The sequence below is a fragment of the Triticum dicoccoides genome, chromosome 7A (assembly GCF_002162155.2).
Source record: "Triticum dicoccoides isolate Atlit2015 ecotype Zavitan chromosome 7A, WEW_v2.0, whole genome shotgun sequence".
In the NCBI taxonomy this organism is placed as follows: Eukaryota; Viridiplantae; Streptophyta; class Magnoliopsida; order Poales; family Poaceae; genus Triticum; species Triticum dicoccoides.
This window is the reverse complement of record NC_041392.1, coordinates 23514185-23534864: the sequence shown is the minus strand read 5'-3', so window position 1 is coordinate 23534864 and position 20680 is coordinate 23514185. Positions and strand designations below refer to the sequence as shown.

At 42.8% G+C, this 20680-nt stretch overlaps 1 protein-coding gene and 1 pseudogene across 1 annotated transcript; both read right to left on the bottom strand.

Annotated features, from left to right (window-relative positions):
• LOC119332909 overlaps positions 1-16568 on the bottom strand; it is a 46788-nt pseudogene extending 30220 nt beyond the window's left edge.
• A 982-nt stretch (positions 16569-17550) lies between these two features.
• LOC119327804 (chaperone protein ClpB1-like) lies at positions 17551-19738 on the bottom strand. The gene is made up of 6 exons (XM_037600891.1): positions 19324-19738; positions 19124-19227; positions 18674-19011; positions 18320-18590; positions 18020-18217; positions 17551-17773 (listed from the first exon to the last, which is right to left on the bottom strand). Exons 1-6 carry the CDS (start codon positions 19736-19738, stop codon positions 17597-17599), a joined length of 1503 nt encoding a protein of 500 aa, XP_037456788.1. The 3' UTR covers positions 17551-17596.
• Positions 19739-20680: the final 942 nt, after the last annotated feature.

The window sequence follows — 20680 nt, the reverse complement described above, 5'->3', positions numbered from 1 at the left end:
CGCACGCTTAAGGTTACGATGACAATTATATTATGAGTTTATGCATTTTGATGTACCGAAGGTTGTTCGGAGTCCCGAATGTGATCACGGACATGACGAGGAGTCTCGAAATGGTCGAGACGTAAAGATTGATATATTGGAAGCCTATGTTTGGACATCGGAAGTGTTCCGGGTGAAATCGGGATTTTACCGGGTTACCGGGAGGTTGCCGGAACCCCCCGGGAGCCATATGGGCCTTCATGGGCCTTAGTGGAAAGGAGAAAGGGGCAGCCCAAGGTGGCTGCGCCACTTCCCCCTCCCCTAGTCCTATTAGGACTAGGAGAAGGTGGCCGGGCCCCCTCTCCCTCTTTCCCCCTTTGGGGAATCCTAGTTGGAATAGGATTGGAGGGGAGTCCTACTCCCGGAAGGAGTAGGACTCCTCCTGCGCCTCCCTCCTTGGCCGGCTTGCCTCCCCCCTCTACTCCTTTATATACGGAGGCAGGGGACACCTCTAGACACACAAGTTGATCCACGTGATCTATTCCTTAGCCGTGTGTGGTGCCCCCTGCCACCATATACCTCGATAATACTGTAGCGGAGTTTAGGCGAAGCCCTGCTGTTGTAGTACATCAAGATCGTCACCACGCCGTCGTGCTGACGGAACTCTTCCCCGACACTTTGCTGGATCGGAGTCCGGGGATCGTCATCGAGCTGAATGTGTGCTCGAACTCGGAGGTGCCGTAGTTTCGGTGCTTGATCGGTTGGATCGTGAAGACGTACGACTACTTCCTCTACGTCGTGTCATCGCTTCCGCAGTCGGTCTGCGTTGGGTACGTAGACAACACTCTCCCCCTCGTTGCTATGCATCACACGATCTTGCGTGTGCGTAGGAAAATTTTTGAAATTACTACGAAACCCAACAGAATAAGTTATTCTTCACCCGAGGTAATCTTATGATCATTACATAATTAAATTACGTTTCGACTTTAAATAGTTACATTTCTATTGATTCACTACGTAAAATTTGACATAAGAAAATAAAATTTAGGTCATAAGACAAGAAAATTTGCAGTTTATGTGTATTTTAGACTATGTTTTTATGTTTGTAATTTTACATAACATAAAATATTTTTTACGCCGATTATATATTTTCTTATGGTCCCTTTTTGCATCGGAAATACGACAGAACTTATAGAATGTAAAATTATGGTGCATTGATGGTAAAATAGAGGGGGGTGAAGAATAACTATTACTCACCCAGGGTGACGAATAACGCGACCCTATATATAGTGTTACTAGGGCATTTCCTATTTGGCGCTGCAGGCGCCGGTTTCTACAGTTTTTGCTAACCGGCACCTGCAGCAGCTTACTCGCGGGCCGGCCCATCTCACGTCCCTTTTCCTGCAGCACAAACAGCGCAGGTGACGAAAATCGAACACGGGACCCCAGAGATGGAACCACACCGCAATAACCACCACGCCAACACGCCCGACATGTTAATATATTCTTTCGACGTTTCTTATTTCTTATTTCCTTTTTCCTTTTTTCTTTCTTCGTTTTTTGTTTCTTTTTTCCTGGTTTGGTGATTTCTTTCAATTTCATGAACTTTTCTTAAAACGGATGAGTTTTTTTTCTCAAAACTGATTTTTTTTGTTCAATTCAATGAACTATTTTTCTAATTTGATGAACTTTTTCTAATTCTTTTGATTTTTTTAAATCCATGAACTCTTTTCAATTTCGATGAACTTTTTCTCAAAACTGATTTTTTTCCATTCAATTCAATGAACTATTTTTCAAATTTGATGAACTTTATCTAATTCTTTTGATTTTTTTGAAAATCCATGAACTCTTTTCAATCTCGATGAACTTTTTCTCAAAACTGATTATTTTTTCATTCAATTCAATGAACTACTTTTCAAATTTGATGAACTTTTTTCATTTTTTTTTTAAAATCCATGAACTCTTTTCAATTTCGGTGAACTATTTTGACATTCGATGAACTTTTCTAAAAATGGATGAACTTTTTATCATTTTTTATGAACTTTTTTCAAGTTTGATGAACCTTTTTTTCAGAAACGATGAACTTTTTGCATATGTGATGAACTGTTTCTGTAATCCCATGAACTTGTTTCAAATCCGGTGAATTTCTTTTTCAAATTTGTGAACTTTTTTCAAATCCGATGAACTTTTTTAATCAAAAATTAGAAAAGTTCACCGATTTGAAAAATAGTTCACGATTTTAGAAAAATTCATCATATGAGGAAGAAAAAATAAGAAACAGAACAGAAAAATGAAAAAACGAAAAAGGTAGGAAGAACCTAATAAAGAAAAGAAGTGATGTAACCTACCGGATCTGTCGCTGTGGCTGAGTGGTTAGCTTGTTGTAATACGAGACAGGAGGTTGCCAGATCGAGTCTCCTCACAAGCGCCAACTTTATTTTATTTTTCCTGTTGTGCGCGCTCCTTTTTTGGGCCGGCCCGCTTCCCGTCGCTTGCGAGCACCAGAAGCGCCAACCGGCGCTTAAAGCACGGATTAGGAGCTCCCATATATACGAGCCGCTCGCTCAAGTTGCTGGGAGCAACTAGTTAACGAGCGCTCCTTCGGGAGCCTCACAACGATCAGCGTCACTTGGCGCGCTCTCAGCCATTTGCCACGTGTCGCGCTCTGGACGCTCCCTTATACAAATGCTATTTTTTGGATGAATATAATTTGGTTTTCTTGTTATAAATTGTACTACATCAAGAAAACGGGCTTGACTAGAGAAGGGGCTAACAGGTTATACTCAAAAAAATAGGCTAGCTAATGGGCAGGACCAAAATAAACAACTAATGGGTTTGGCATGATTAAAATTATTGGGCCAGAACCCTAATTGGGCTGGTTACTACATGGGCCATGCTGGTCGCCACGTCAGATCCACGTGGATACCCTGCTAGTTCCACTTTGCTTTTAGATTATGAAAATCTGTGACAGTTTGCTCCGTCACCAAGGTTTGGGCCTAGTTTGGGCCCATGGCAAACCCATAACGGTTGATATGTCTCCGTCGTATCTACTTTTCCAAACATTTTTGCCCTTGTTTTGAACTCTAACTTGCATGATTTGAATGGAACTAACCCGGACTGACGCTGTTTTCAGCAGAATTGCCATGATGTTGTTTTATGTGTAGAAAACAAAAGTTCTCGGAATGACCTGAAACTCCACGGAACATCTTATAAAAAAAATCCTCGCCAAAGATGAAGACCAGGGGACCCACACCCTATCCACGAGGGTGGGGGGTACCCCCCCTAGGGCGCGCCCCCTACCTCGTGGGCCCCCTGGAGACCTTCCGACGCCAACTCCAACTCTATATATTTGTTTTCGGGGAGGAAAAAATAGAGAAGAAGAAATCATCGCGTTTTACAATACGGAGCCGCCGCCAAGCCCTAAAACCTCTCGGAAGGGCTGATCTGGAGTCTGTTCGGGGCTCCGGAGAGGGGGATTCGTCGCCGTCATCATCATCAACCATCCTCCATCATCAATTTCATGATGCTCACCGCCGTGCGTGAGTAATTCCATCGTAGGCTTGCTGGACGGTGATGGGTTGGATGAGATTTATCATGTAATCGAGTTAGTTTTGTTAAGGTTTGATCCCTAGTATCCATTATGTTTTGTGATTGATGTTGCTATGACTTTGCTATGCTTAATGCTTGTAACTAGGGCCCGAGTGCCATGATGATGCCTCTTTTTGAGCGCTTTTCCTCCCAAACCATCCAAGAAAAAGGACGATGAGGATTTTGAGCGCTTTGCTGAAATGATTAGACCTATCTTTCTGCGTATGCGATTGACTGATATGCTCAAAACTAATCCTTATGCTAAGTATATGAAGGATATCATTACTAATAAAAGAAAGATACCGGAAGCTAAAATTTCCACCATGCTTGCTAATTACACTTTTAAAGGTGGAATACCAAAGAAACTTGGAGATTCAGGAGTACCCACTATACCATGCTCCATTAAAAGAAATTATGTTAAAACTGCTTTATGTGATCTTGGAGCCGGTGTTAGTGTTATGCCTCTTTCTTTATATCGTAGACTTGATTTGAATAAGTTGACACCTACTGAAATATCTTTGCAAATAGCTGATAAATCAACTGCTATACCTGTCGGTATTTGTGAGGATGTTCCTGTTGTGGTTGCAAACGTTACTATTTTAACGGACTTTGTTATTCTTGATATTCCTGAGGACGATAGTATGTCTATTATTCTTGGAAGACCTTTTGTGAATACTGTAGGGGCTGTTATTGATTGCACCAAAGGCAATGTCACTTTTCATGTTAATGGTAATGAGCATACAGTACACTTTCCGAGGAAACAACCTCAAGTTCATAGTATCAACTCTATTGGAAAATTCCATCGATTATATTTGGAGGTTTTGAATTTCCTCTTCCTACTGTCAAGAAGAAATATGATATACTTATTATTGGGGATGTGCATATCCCCGCTGAGGTAACTTAGTGTTATTCGAAATTTCTCTGGTTTCATGTTATTCGGAATGAGTTTATTAACATGACCTGATCAACCTTGTTAGTGGATTCCTTTTGATAAGCATGAGATGGATGAAACTAGAAGCACAACCTTCTGTACCCTCTTTATACTTTCTGTTATTTAGTTGAAATAAAGTAAAAATAGTATTTTTCTGTCTGTTTCCTGATTTAACCGTGCAATATAAAAATATCCCGAAAATAAAAGTCCTCTAAATGCCATGCCAATTTAATATGATTTTTTCGGGAATATTTGAGGATTTATAGTGCAAAAATCACCGCGGGGGGGGCTGCCACCTGGTCACGAGGGTGGAGGGCGCGCCCCCCTGCCTCATGGGCCCATGATGGCCTTCCTCCACTTATTCCTGCACCCATCCTCTTCTTCTTCCTCCCACAAACACGAAAAACCCGCTCAAGCACGAGTTCTAGCCCACTTTGCTGTGATTTTCGATCTCCTTGCTCAAAGCACCTCTCACAAAACTGCTTGGGGAGATTGTTCCTTGGTATGTGACTCCTCCATCGGTCCAATTAGTTTTTGTTCTAGTGCTTTATTCTTTGCAAATTTTTGTTGCTTAGGTGACCATGTTCTTGAGCTTGCATGTCAAATTTCTATGGTTCCAAGTAGTTCTAATGCTTGATATAGGCTCTAGGCACTTGTAGGAGTAGTTGCTATCAGTTTTATTGAGCTTTGTTCACTTTTGTTTGAAGTTACTAAAAATTTCAGAATATTTTAGAAAAAATGAAGAGACTTTTGAGGGGCTCATCGAGCCGAAGCTCGAAGGAAAAGAAAAATGAAGAAGCACAGAGGCCCAAATATAATTTGCCTCGTACCGCGAAGGTCCGGCCGTGTGAATGGCCTTCCGATGACTTCTTGAAACAAGCCGGGATTTATGAGGATTTCTATTCATTGATTGAAAATGCTGGCCTCACCGACTTCCTCCGTGACCAACGTCATCAGTATCTCTTACTCGCTAATACCTTTGTGCAAAACTTCTACTTTTTCCCTAAGGAATCACCTCCTTCGGTAGAGTTTCATTTGTATGACATTGTCAAGAAAATGCCATTAGCTGAATTTTGCGAGGTTTGGAAAATACCCTCTGAGGGTACCTTAGATGAACCAACCCGTAAAGATGTGGAAGCATTTATTAACACCATCACGGTGGGAGAAACCAGGAAGGTTTCTGATGCAAGAATCACTAGCATACATTTTCCTATTTTACGCTACTTTGCCATATTTACTTGTCGTTGCTTGATTGGTTGTGGGAACTGTGGAAACCTTAGCGTTCCTGATATTATTATTTTGTTCCATGGTTTATACCGCGATAACACTGTTAGTATGGGCGGAATTATTGCTAGATGGTTAAGTCTGAACCGTACTAACGGCCCCATCTTTGGAGGCATTTATGCTTCATGCCTAACTGCACATTTTAACATTTCCTTTAGGCTTCATGAGAAAGAAGAAAAATTGCTGCCTAATGCTTATTTAGATTACAAGAGTATGCTAGCGCATGATTTTATTGTTAAGAGTCGGGAAGGGGAGCTCAAATATAAATTATTCTTTCATAAACATCATCCTGAAACTATTACCTTGCCTGCTCCTTCCTTGTTTAATTTTGAAGGACCTTATCTCGTTACGTGGGCTGCTATTCAAGCTTACCGAAATCCTGCACCTGCCCCGGAACCGAAACCACAAGATGAGCCTCCACGACAATCTGTTTATTCTTGGGATCCGGAGATGGTTGTCAGCCAGTGGCAGTCAGAGTCCTCTTCATCACAGTACGACTCCAGTTATTCTTCGTCACAGTACGACCCCAGCTACACCTACGGGTATCCGCCAGGCCATCCCTGGCAATAGACCAACTTAGGCCAAAAGCCTAAGCTTGGGGGAGTACGTATTTCTCACCGACATTACATTTATGTTCACACACACTCATTGCTAGATGTCGGTGCTCATACTCTTTCACTGTAATATCCATGCCTGTTTATTTTCTTTTTCCTGCTTTCTTCTTGTGTGTTTGCTAAACCTTAAGAAAAATAAAAAAAATTAGTAGTAGTTTATTTTCTTGCTATAGTAGTAATAATTAAAAAGAAAACCCAAAAATATTTCCCGTTCTTTTTTTACTTGTTGGGAGCTTTCCCGTATAAATAGTTTTTATTTCTTTTTCTTTTCTTTAGGGGTCGATAGGAGAAGACCATGTTTAAATTGTTGAAGTGGCTCTTATATGCATTATTGTTGATTTAACCAAGAGCCCATATTGCCTTGTCTTCCCCTGTTTATTGAATGCTTGCAGATTCCAGCTTAGTCCAATGCACATACACTTTTATTATTATTCACATCGTTCGGTCGTGCAAGTGAAAGGCAATTATGATGATATATGATGGACTGACTGAGATGAGAAAAGCTGGTATGAACTTGACCTCTTTTGTTTTTGTAAATATGATGAGTTCATCATTCTTGATTCAGCTTATTATGAATAAACATGTTTGCAATGACAATTAGAGATCATAGTTACTTGTGCCATGCTTGATTAGCTATGAGTTATAATGGTTTACCTTGCGTGCCAACATGCTATTGAAATGGTTATGATGTGGTATGATGAGGTGGTATCCTCCTTTGAATGATTTAAGTGACTTGACTTGGCACATGTTCGCGCATGTAGTTGAAACAAATCAACATAGCCTTCACGATAGTTATGTTCATGGTGAATTATGTCCTACTCATGCTTGCATCCAATGTTTATTAATTTTAATGCATGTACATGGTTGTTGCCGCTCTCTAGTTGGTCGCTTCCCAGTCTTTTGCTAGCCTTCACTTGTACTAAGCGGGAATACTGCTTGTGCATCCAATCCTTTAAACCCCAAAGTTATTCCATATGAGTCCACTATACCTTCCTATATGCGGTATCTACCTGCCATTCCAAGTAAATTTGTATGTGCCAAACTCTAAACCTTCAAATAAAGATTCTGTTTTGTATGCTCGAATAGCTCATGTATCAACTAGGGCTGCCCTTATCTTCCATATTAGGCGGGTTATTCTCAAGAGGAGTGGACTCCACTCCTCACTCACGAGAAAATGACTGGTCACCGGGATGCCCAGTCCCATGCTTTATGCAAACTAAATCAAAATTAATTACAAACAAAACTCCCCCTGGGACCTGATGTTTGTTGGAGGCACTCGTTGTTTCGAGCAAGCCATGGATTGATGCTTGTTGGTGGAGTGGGAGTATAAACTTTACCATTCTGTTTGGGAACCGCCTATAAGTGTGTAGCATGGAAGATATCGCCATCTCTTAGTTGTTATGTTGACAATGAAAGTATACCGCTCAAAATATTATTTATCTTTATTTCAAAACCGAGCTCTGCCACCTCTGCAAATCCCTGCTTCCCTCTGCGAAGGGCTTATCTATTTACTTTTATGTTGAGTCATCACCCTCTTATTAAAAAGCACTAGCTGGAGAGCACAACTGTCATTTGCATTCATTACTGTTAATCTATATTGGGTATGACTATGATTGAATCTCTTTTACCATGAATTACAATGTCTAGTCAGTCCTTGATCTTTAAAGGTGCTCTGCATTTATGTTTTGCGGTCTCAGAAAGGGCTAGCGAGATACCATCTTGTTATATCATATTATGATTGTTTTGAGAAAGTGTTGTCATCCGAGATTTATTATTATCGCTCGCTATAGTTGATTATGCTATTGATATGAGTAAGCATGAGACCTGAGAATTATTGCAAATGTGGTTAGTTATGACCTTTGCTGAAAACTTGAATGCTGGCTTGATATATTTACAACAACAAGAGCAAACAGAGTTTATAAAAGTTTTTCTTTCTCTTTCAGTTTGTCAACTGAATTGCTTGAGGACAAGCAAGGGTTTAAGCTTGGGGGAGTTGATATGTCTCCGTCGTATCTACTTTTCCAAACACTTTTGCCCTTGTTTTAAACTCTAACTTGCATGATTTGAATGGAACTAACCCGGACTGACACTGTTTTTAGCAGAATTGCCATGATGTTGTTTTATGTGCAGAAAACAAAAGTTCTCAGAATGACCTGAAACTCCACGGAACATCTTATAAAAAATAATAAAAAATCCTCGCCAAAGATGAAGACCAGGGGGCCCACACCCTGTCCACGAGGGTGCCCCCCCCCCTAGGGCGCGCCCCCCTACCTCGTGGGCCATCTGGAGACCTTCCGACGCCAACTCCAACTCTATATATTTGCTTTCGGGGAGGAAAAAATAGAGAAGAAGAAATCATCGCGTTTTACGATAAGGAGCTGCCGCCAAGCCCTAAAACCTCTCGGGAGGGCTGATCTGGAGTCCGTTCGGGGCTCCAGAAAGGGGGATTCGTCGCCGTCGTCATCATCAACCATCCTCCATCACCAATTTCATGATGCTCACCGTCGTGCGTGAGTAATTCCATCATAGGCTTGCTGGATGGTGATGGGTTGGATGAGATTTATCATGTAATCGAGTTAGTTTTGTTAAGGTTTGATCCCTAGTATCCATTATGTTCTGAGATTGATGTTGCTATGACTATGCTATGCTTAATGCTTGTCACTAGGGCCCGAGTGCCATGATTTCAGATCTGAGCCTATTATGTTTTCATAAATATGTGTGTGTTCTTGATCCTATCTTGCAAGTCTATAGTCACCTACTATGTGTTATGATCCGGCAACCCCGAAGTGACAATAATCGGGACCACTCCCGGTGATGACCATAGTTTGAGGAGTTCATGTATTCACTATGTGCTAATGCTTTGTTCCGGTTCTCTATTAAAAGGAGGCCTTAATATCCCTTAGTTTCCAATAGGACCCCGCTGCCACGGGAGGGTAGGACAAAAGATGTATTGGAGCACGTATGACTACATTACATTGATGAATTGGAGCTAGTTCTGTGTCACCCTAGGTTATGACTGTTACATGATGAACCACATCCGACATAATTATCCATCACCGATCCGATGCCTACGAGCTTTCCATCTACTGGTTTACGCTTATTTACTTTCCCGTTGCTACTGTTACAATCACTACAAAATACCAAAAATATTGCTTTTACTTTCATTACTCTTTTGTCACCGTTACCACTACTATCATATTACTGTGCTACTAAATACCTTGCTGCGATACTAAGTTATTCAGGTGTGGCTGAATTGACAACTCAGTTGCTAATACTTGAGAATATTCTTTGGCTCCCCTTGTGTCGAATCAATAAATTTGGGTTGAATACTCTACCCTCGAAAGCTGTTGCGATCCCCTATACTTGTGGGTTATCAACGGTCAAGAGCCGTCATGGAAGGTGCGGTGGCAAATTATGATGCGATATACATGACGGATTTGCAATCCGTCGTGGATGTGCACACATGACAGTTTCTGGGTAATCCATGATGGACTAGTACCATCATGTATTATCATGTTTCTTGTAGTGATTAGTCACATTGCTTGCAAGGCTTATTATGATGTGCATTACCGAGAGGGCCCAGAGATACCTCTCCAATACTCGGAGTGACAAATCCTAATCTCGATCTATGCCAACCCAACAAAACAGCTTCGGAGATACCTGTAGAATATATTTATAATCACACAGTTACGTTATGACGTTTGATAGTACACAAGGCATTCCTCCGGTATCCGGGAGTTGCATAATCTCATAATCAAAGCAATATGTATAAGTCATGAAGAAAGCAATAGCAATAAAACTTAATGATCATTATGCTAAGCTAACAGACGGGTCTTGTCCATCACATCATTCTCCTAATGATGTTCTCGTTCATCAAATGACAACACATGTCTATGCTTAGGAAACTTAACCATCTTTGATTAACAAGCTAGTCTAGTACAGGCTTACTAGGGACACTGTGTTTTGTCCATGTATCCACACATGTATCAAGTTTCCGGTTAATACAACCCTAGCATGAATAATAGACATTTACCATGATATAAGGAAATATAAATAACAACTTTATTATTGCCTCTAGGGCATATTTTCTTCACTGATTTTTTGTCTTCACTAGAGAGAAAGTCTTCACTTTTTCTTCGTGTGCATGTGTCCCTTGCTTATTGCGTCATAACCATGGATAATCTTCATCACTTAACAGGATGCTTGAGTCAGTCTTCACTATGAAGGGAGGAATTTCATGAAACTTTTCATAATCTTCAGACAGGTCTTTCTTGTCCTCCACTCCCACGATATTTCTTTTCCCTGAAAGAACTATGTGGTTCTTTGGCTCATCGTATTATGTATTTGCTTCCTTATCTTTTCTTTTTTCTCGGTTTGGTAGACATGTTCTTCACATAGAAAACCTGCGACACATCATTGGCTAGGACGAATGGTTCGTCTGTGTACCTAAGATTGTTGAGATCCACTGTTGTCATTCCGTACTGTGGGTCTACATGTACCCCGCCTCCTGTCAGATTGACCAATGCACCGAAACAAGGGGGGCTTAAATTACGTCCATAGTCAATTTCCCATATCTCCCCTATGTACCCATAATATGTGTCCTTTGCCCTATTGGTGTTTGCTGAATCAAAGCGGACACCATTGTTTTGGTTGGTGCTCTTTTTATCTTGGGCAACTGTTTAAAATGTATTCCCATTTATCTCGTATCCTTGGAAAGTCAATACAGTCGAAGATGGTGTCGTGGCCAACAAGTACAGCTCATCTCCAATAGTGTTGTTACCCATGAGATGTGTCTGCAACCAACCGCCGAAAGTTCTCATGTGTTCACGTGTAATCCAGTCATTAGACTACTCCGGGTGTTTGGAGCGTAAAATATTCTTGTGTTCATTGACATACGAGGCCACCAAGGCAGAATATTGTGGAACTGTGTAGTGTTCTTACGCCCAAGAATGCCCGTCCCTACATATTATTGAATCCGCTCCTAGCGTGCCTTTTCCACTTAGTCTACCCTCATGCCGCGATTGAGGAACACCAATCGGCTTAAGGTCAGGAATAAAGTCAACACAAAACGCAGTTACCTCCTATGTTTCATGGCCCTTGGAGATTCTACCTTCTAGCCTAGCATAGTTACGAACATATTTCTTTAAGACTCCCATGAACCTCTCAAAGGGGAACATGTTGTGTAGAAATACAGGACCCAGAATGGCAATCTCGTCAACTAGGTAAACTAGGACGTGCATCATAAGATTGAAGAAGGATGGTGGGCACACCAACTTGAAACTAACAAGACACTAGACCAAATCATTTTGTAACCTTCGTAGGATTTCTGGATCGATTACCTCCTGAGAAATTGCATTGAGGAATGCACATAACTTCACAATGGCTAATCAAATATTTTCTGGTATAAGCCTCCTCAATGCAACCGGAAACAGTTGTGTCATAATCACATGGCACTGATGAGACTTTAGGTTCTGGAATTTTATCTCTAGCATATTTATTATTCCCTTTTATATTGGACAAGAAGCCAGACGGGATCTTGATACTGAGCAAGCATTCAAAAAAATCTCCTTCTCTGCTTTGGTAAGAGCTTAGCTGGCAGGACCTTAATACCGCTTTGGATTTGCATGCCGTCTTTTCATTCATACACTGCTGGTCCTCCCGTGCCTTCGGTGTATCTTTTGTCTTCCCATACACGCCCAAGAAGCCTAGGAGGTTCACGCAAAGATTCTTCGTCACGTGCATCACGTCGATTGCAGAGCGGACCTCTCGGTTTTTCCAATAGGATAGGTCCCAAAATATAGATTTCTTCTTCCACATGGGTGCATGTCCATCAGCGTCATTCGGAACAGATTGTCTGCCAGGACCCTTTCCAAAGATTGCTCTTAAATCCTTTACCATATCAAATATATCATCACTAGTACAGAGGACATGCTTCTTCTGGTTATCTGCCTCACCTTTGAAATGGAGCTTGGAGAGGAGAAAGCTTAAGTGCGGCTCGAGCATTTCACCGAACACCTCATGTGCATAGAAGGTGAGAATAGAGTAACACACACCTCCACCACGCTGCCTGGCCAAATAAACAGAGGAGAGGGCGGGCAGGTGCGGGGTATATATAGGCATTTTTTAGTCTCGGTTGGTGTCTAGAACTGGGACTAATGACTGACCTTTAGTCCCAGTTCCAAACACCAACCGGGACTAAAGGGGTTGCACGAGGAGCGAGGCCCTTTAGTCCCAGTTGGTGGCTGGAACCGGGACTGGTGCCTGCCGAGGCCCGGCCGTCGTCCTTGCCGCTCGAACCGGGACTGATACATGCATTAGTCCCGGTTCATAAGTCGACCGGGACTGTTGCTCTGATCTGGCAAAAACCAATGCCCAGTTTTCTACTAGTGCATGCAGGCAACGACAACGACCACACCAACCCGCTATTGCCATGCTTTCGGAGCCATCCTCGCCTGGTCACACAGCTGCCCTAGCGATAGGTGGCCCATGCGTTTGGAACTGGGACATGTATCCTGCGCCCGTATCTCCCTTGGGATGGGGGCGTGTGCCAGCCTAGTCGGTCCCTTCTGTGGACGAATCTACCCTGGGATCGGGGTCGACAACACCAGCACCTGGATCTTCTCCTCCACAGGCTGGAGCATCTACACCAAGCCCTCCTGTGGACCCTCCTCTACCACCGCGAACACAACTACAAAAGGGAGTAATGTCCAGAATTAATTATATTTTTTGTCAAATATGGTTTATCTTGTATGGCAGGTGAACATACTAAACTATCAGATGCTCTTGCTAATAATAGGTGGAAGACATCTATGAATGATGAGTACATGGCCTTGCAATGAAATAAAATGTGGTATCTGGTTCCTCCTCGACAAGGTTACAACTTGATTGACTGCAAGTGGGTGTACCACATTAAAAAGAAGTCAGATGGCACCACAGATCGCTACAAGGCAAGGCTTGTGGCACAAGGCTTTAAGCAAAGGTATGGCTTGGATTATGAGGACACTTTCAGTCGTGTCATTAAAACTGCAACTATTCTCCTTGTGCCATCTATTGCTATGTACAGGGGATGGAGCCTTAGACAGCTAGATGTTCATAATGCGTCTCTTCATGGTGTTCTAGAAGAAGATGTGTACATCAAGCAACCTCGTGTGTTTGAAGATAAAAATAAACCTTTTTCATGTCTGCATGCTTCATAAATCTTTATATGGGTTGAAACAAGGCCCCAGAGCATGGTATTCAAGGCTGAGTTTGAATCTTCAAGCATTGTCACTGCTTCATCCATATAAAGATTTATAAAGCATGCTCTGGGGCCTTGTTTATCTATACCAAACTGCAAATATCCATTTTTATTCTCATATATGCTAATGATATCATTGTCACTGCTTCATCTAATGAGGCAATAAGAAAGTTGCTTAAGGATTTAGGTTCTGAATTTGCTCTAAGGGATTTGGGAGATTTGCATTTACTTTTGGGCATTGAGGTTAAGAATAATAATGGCCTTCATCTATCTCAAGCCAAATATGCAACTGAGTTGTTGAACATGATTGGCATGCAAAACTAAAAACCTTCACCAACACCATTGTCTAGTTCGGATTCTTTGTCACTGACAGAGGGAGAACTCCTGGATCAGGAGGATATCACTAGTTATAGAAGCATGGTTGGTGGTCTTCAGTACTTGACCCTTACTAGACTTGGCATTTCATTTGCAGTTAATAAAGCGTGTATGTTTCTTCATGCACCCATCACATCTCATTGGACAGCAGCCAAACGAATTTCGAGGTATGTGAAGAGCATGTTGACTCTTGGTCTCACACTCAGTAAATAATCATCTACTATTATCAGTACATTTTCTGATGCTGACTGGCCGGCTATGTGGATGATAGAAGGTCCACTGGTGGGTTTGCTATATTCTATGGATCAAATTTAATCTCTTGGTGTGCAAAGAAACATGCAACAATTTTCAGGTCAGGTACAGAAGCAGAATCCAAAGAATTAGCAAATGCTACAACAGAAGTTATTTGGGGCCAATCTATATTGAGAGAACTTAGAATTGTGCAAACACAACCTCCTTGTCTCTGGTGTGATAACCTTGGTGCTCCTTATTTGTCTGCCAACCCAGTTTTCCATGCCAGGACCTTAGCATATTGAGATAGATTTTCACTTTGCCAGAGAAAGAGTTGCAAATAAATAGTTAGAGGTCAGATTTATTCCTTCAAAGGATCAGTTTGAAGATGGATTCACAAAAGCATTGCCTACTAGAAGCTTTAAAGAATTCAGACGTAATCTCAACTTAGTGTAGTTGTGATAAGGGTGAGTGTTGTCAATATTATGTAACTCACGTATGTATGTCACGAGTCATTGTTTGGCCGTGGTCACACATGTAGACTAGGGGTAGTTGGGGATTTTCCAGTTTATCTTCTTATCTCTCTATTCCTCCCGTGTATATCTGTAACCCACGAGACTTGGCTCTCGCACATATCAATAAATACATCACGGGCTCCTCTGTATAGGAGTTGAGACTCTTCATGATACTTTGAAAATCACATCACTACATAAGAATGGTACTTCTGGTTCTACAATACTTGGTACAATACTTTGAAAATCTACCATCTCCTTGTTCTACAATACTTGGTACTTCAACCCTTTCTTATCGTCACTGGCATCTATGGAGATCGTTGAGCCTTTACATGCTTCTCTATTAACTAACATATTTGAAAGAATTATCATCACATGCTTTCGTACCCACATCTTTATATTCCTCGCACCGTGCACCTATGAGCATACAAGAAGGATGCATGGGTTACCAAGTCATACAAACAAGTCCTGAAATAAACATTTTCCGTTAAAAACTAGATATTACATCTTTCTTGTGGTGTGATTGTAGTAAGTGAGACATGAGATGAATAACCTGTGTGACATGGCCTGGACCAACCAGTATCTCCCCCGGTGCATTTATTTCTCTTTGTTTGCTTACACGCAACTTTACCGCAGTGCACGCCTCGTCCATGAGATCAATTGCTTTATCAGGAAATATGCGACCTGGAACAAAAAAGTTCACAATTTTCTTCAAGATGCACCAATTTAAAAGAGTAGACCAAATAATTTCTCGACGATTTCACAATCATACCGGTAATATAACGGGCAGCAAGCTCTACAGCGGCAACAAGAGCCTCGTCGTCGATTTCCACGCCATGGTGCTCTTGGTACTTCTGCTTCAGCCCCCGCAGGATGGCAATGGTCGTTTGCATGCTCGGCTCCCCGATTTCAACCTTTTGGAACCGCCGCTCGAACGCCACATCCTGCTCAATGTACCTGTAATACTCCTGAGAGGTGGTAGCACCAATGCAGCGGAAGCGACCACGGGCCAACGCCGGCTTGAGGATGTTGGCGGTGTCTGCGGTGCCGCTTCGATCGCCTGCGCCAATGAGCATGTGCATCTCGTCGATGAAGAGGATCAATTTACCGCCTTCGTCCTCGGCCTGCTTGATGGCCTCCTTCAAGCGGTGCTTGAACATGCCGCGCAGGGTGGTCCTGGCGATCATCGCCCCGACACCGAGCACCCCGACGCGCGCTCCAACGAGAAGGTCGGGGACGGTCCCGGCAGCAATGCGTTGGGCTAGGCCCTCGACGATGGCCGTCTTGCCGACTCACGCGGCTCCGACGAGCGCGGCGCAGTTCTTGGTCCGGCGGCAGAGGATGCACACAGGGTTTAGCGATTGATTACTTCACCCACGGAGAAACCGAGAAACTAAATGATCTTTTTTCACGTGCACACAGGGATTTGTTTGCACATATAATTCTCACTAACTTTAAATGCATACTATTTTTTTCCGTGGCAACGCACGGGCATATGTGCTAGTTAGTTCTTATAGGAGGTAGCACCATCTGGTCAAAGTTTCGCTGCTCCAAGGGGAGATTATTCGACCTAACTTTTTCATAACAAACCGAGAAAAAAAACTGCAACCCAAACAAGATTTTTTTGTTTCTCTGACACGACAACAAATGACCATATCATATTATGGAATCAATTTGTTTCATATTATTCTTGATGTTTTGCCTGATGTGTGAACTATTCCACAAGGGTTGTGAGACTTTTTCTATTTACCATGCACATACTGAGGTCGTAGTTCGTCGTATCGTTTCCTTGCCTAAGAATCACATATCAACAGCATGGCTTGGCTTTTCTCAAAATACACGGCATTGCTTGGCTTTTCTCAAAAATACACAGCATTGCCTGACGCTTTAGTAACAAGTGACACTTGTCTTACTAAAAGTTGCTACAATACCTTAATTAGGGAACAAATTGAAAAATAGAGAGCTAAAGTACTCGTCAAACTATCATGAATTATTTGTACGTGTGCTTCCTTGCAAAAAAGAACCTTTTTGTTCGACACCTTAGGCGTTTTCAAATGCCTTGCAGTATCTATGGTGCCAAGGGCGGAGCTAACATGTATATCGTCTTTAAACTAACGAAATACTCTTGCCTTGATCCTCACGTTCTAATCCATGATTTGTTCACATCGTGATCAATAGTAGACTGACAAAAGATAAATAGAGATGTGGACTGAAACAAAGTGTTCAACGCTTCTCAGCCTAGGTAACTAATGGGCTTCCTCTTCTTCCCTCCCCGGTCATACACGTATGGCGGATGATGCTCCTGTATGGTGCACCGTGGCGTTCATCTTCCACCCAGATGCCGCCGCTTGGCCCAAAGGGTGTATTGTTGCGCCGGGTCAGCAAGCATGCGCGGACGTCGGTCTGCAAACTTTAGTTACTTGATCCTGGGAGCAGTGGCTTGTGAAGGACAAACGCTTCCACTTCGCCATGGGCAGCAGATACTTGCCCGATTATGCACCCAAAAAGGATTGAGTTGTTGAGTCAGCTCAAACTGAGGCTTAACTGATTGGTTTAATTTCTATTTTTATTTACAGAAAAAACCGTTATCATGCATTTGATCATTTCCTATCTACTGAGATATAAATCTAAAGCAAACATAATAAACTATAAACCTGGGTAGATCAGTAACAACCCACATATTTAGTCCAACATGTCAGCTGCCGAAATATATTCATGTTCATCTTCTTTTCTCGTCTTGTTATAGGAGTGACTTCTATAACATATCTTCTTTTTTCAATAAAAAACAACATTATCCCCAGGTGGTTCAACCTCCTTTTCAAAAAAAAAAACAATATATCTCCCCTCACCGATCTCCCATCTCCTGCTCATTCAGGACTTGATACTTCAACCCCCTCCTATCATCCCTAGCATCAATGGAGATCGTTGAGCCCTTACACACTTCCCCATTGACCAACATATTTGAAAGAATTGCTGTCACATGCTTCCGCATCCACCTCTTTAAAGGCCTTGCGCCGTACCCCTACAAGCATTCAGGAACGATGGGTTAGGGAGACATATAATTTCTTTATTAGTCAATTCAACTTGCCCACTAGCCTGAGAATGATAATGTGATGCTACTCTATGGTTTACATCATATTTACTCAAAAGAGCCTCCGATAAGTTTTTTCATTTTTAAAACTGGATATTAGCTCTTTATCTTGTGGTGATTGTGATAAGAAGCTATGCTTCTCGTAAATAAAAAAGAGATAGAAGAAGGTATGCTTACTGTGTCAAGTGATTCTGATAAAATTACTTCCAAGGCGGCATCAGTCACACATAAAGAAAATCCCTTATTAGCCATCATGGCAACGATTCTCTTAATTTGGATATTTGCAATCTCCCTAAGTTCGTTGCATGAAAGCGGTTCAAATATTGCAATTTCACTCAGTCTGTTGATAAGACTAGGCTTGAAGCATTTCTCAACCTGCATGTACAAGTATTATATATGATTATCATTCACTGATGGCATTTTTTTGTGAAAAATCATCGATGAGATTACAAGGGAGATAATTTGGGATATACGGACCTCTTTCATGAGAAGATCACGTGCATTTTCCATTGTGCTTTCTCCGGTCAGTCCATTTGACAGGTGCTCTGATCCTAGATTTGAAGTCATAATGATGATTGTATTCTTGAAATCTACATTCCGTCCTTTTCCATCAATCAACATACCATCATCGAGGAGTTGAGTAAAAACATTGATAATCGAGGAATTTGCCTTATCCACCTCATCAAAAAGGATAACACTATATGGTTGGCGTCTGACTTTCTCTGAGAGTTGTCCCTCTCCTTCATAGCTTTAGTAAGTGAAACCAAGACGTGAGGCATGATGATGAAGTGCCAAAAAGAAACACATACGCAAAAAGTGTACGAGTTATACCTTCGAGATCCTCCAATGAGATGCGACAACGATCCACTATCAGCATACTCGGACATGTCAAAGCGAACTAACATCTTCTTGTTGTTAAATAGCTTCTCGGCAAGTGCTTTGGCAAGCTCTGTCTTTCCAACGCCGGTCGAGCCCAAAAAGAGGAAAGAACATATCGGTTGATCAAATTTATCAAGACCTACCCCAGAACTTAACACTGCTTGCGCAACCAAATTAACTGCTTCATTCTGGCCAACAACCCGCTCATGCAATCTATCTATTAAATGGGCCAGCTTTTCCTCACCTTGATCAAGTGTGGTGACAGGAATTCTAGTCCATCGGCTCACAACCTTCAAACAGTATTAGAAAATGGTAATTAAGAGCATATAATAATGAAATAATAGAAAGTATTCAGAATATGTGATTAGGAATGACCTGCGTGACGTGAGCTGGACCAACGACTAGCTCGCCCGGTGCATTTATTTCTCTTTGTTTGCTGGCGTGCAACTTTACGGTAGTGCATGCCTGGTCCATGAGATCAATTGCTTTATCAGGAAATTTACGACCTGGAACAAAACAAAATCCACAATTTTCTTCAAGATGCACGTATTTACAAGAGTAATACTAATTCATATCAATTCTCGACGATATGACAAACTTACCAGTAATATAACGGGCAGCGAGCTCTACAGCAGCAACAAGTGCCTCCTCGTCAATTTTCAAGCCATGGTGCTCTTGGTACTTGTGCTTCAGCCCCCGCAGGATGGCAACTGTCGTTCGCATGCTCAGCTCCCCGACCTCAACCTTTTGGAACCGCCGCTCGAGCGCCGCATCCCGCTCAACGTACCTGTAATACTCTTGATAGGTGGTAGCACCAATGCAGCGGAGGCGACCACGGGCCAACGCAGGCTTGATGATGTTGGCGGCGTCCGTGGTGCCGCTTTGATCACCTGCGCCAATGAGCATATGCATCTCGTCTATGAAGAGGATCAATTTGCCCCCTTCATCCTCGGCCTGCTTGATGGCCTCCTTCAAGCGCTGCTCGAACATGCCGCGCAAGTTGGTCCTAGCGATCATCGCCCCGACATCGAGCACCCCGATGCGGGCTCCAACGAGAAGGTCAGGTACCGTCCCGGCAGCGATCCGTTTGGCAAGGCCCTCGACGATGGCGGTCTTGCCGACTCCCGCGGCTCCGACCAGCGCGGCACAGTTCTTGGTCCGGCCGCAGAGGATGCAGATGACGCGGTCGATCTCGTTGTCGCGGCCGATGACCGGATCAACACTGCCGGCGTCCAAGGTCCTCAGTCTGTAGGGTCGCCGAGGCAGCAGATCAGCCGTGGGGTCGACGCTGCAGTACCTCCACGCCGACCAGCACAAAGCAGCGAAAGAAACGATCAAGGCCACGTCGTCCGGCTGCACCTGCACCATGTTTGGCGTGCCGAAGAAGTAGAAGAAGAAGCAGCGCAGCGGAAGAATAATTCTTCTTTTCGATTAGGTCAATGCGCTGCCGATCGATGTATGTCACCGTGCGCACAAACCGAGTAGGCGTACGTGTTGATGCAGAGCTCGACGGCCTATTTCTGGGGATACTTCCGTAGCGATTCAATCGATATATATGCCGCTGGATCGATTCCACACGGAGCGATTTATTGCAACCGGAACGTGTCGCTCCTGTGCTCTTATTTCCTTCTGATTTCGTATTTCGTAGTTGATCACATATACAGAGTATAGGACCGAACTATATAGCTAACCTATATAGCAATCTAAAGCGCCGTCCAGGCGGCTTGGAACCCTAGCCGCCGCCAGGAGGCCAATCTTCCAGCACCGTCCTCCGGCGGCTCCCCTCCGCCGACGACGTCGGTCATCGGTGTTGAAGGCAATGCAACTCTCGATATATTGATCGGGTGCACGGTGCACGTATATATGGGTACAAGGGCAGCCCTCAGCCTCATCTATACAAGGAAACTAGAGGCGGGGCCGGTAGGAGATTATCCTAACAAATACATGCACATATATGTT

Excerpts from the sequence above, each read along its gene's own strand:
- LOC119327804 (XM_037600891.1), bottom strand. The coding sequence starts at position 19,738 with ATGATCGCTAGGACCAACTTGCGCGGCATGTTCGAGCAGCGCTTGAAG. Across the intron at positions 19,012-19,123 it reads TAAATGCACCGGGCGAGCTA|GTTGTGAGCCGATGGACTAG; the intron begins GTCGTTGGTCCA and ends TACTGTTTGAAG. Across the intron at positions 18,591-18,673 it reads CTCATTGGAGGATCTCGAAG|CTATGAAGGAGAGGGACAAC; the intron begins GTATAACTCGTA and ends CACTTACTAAAG.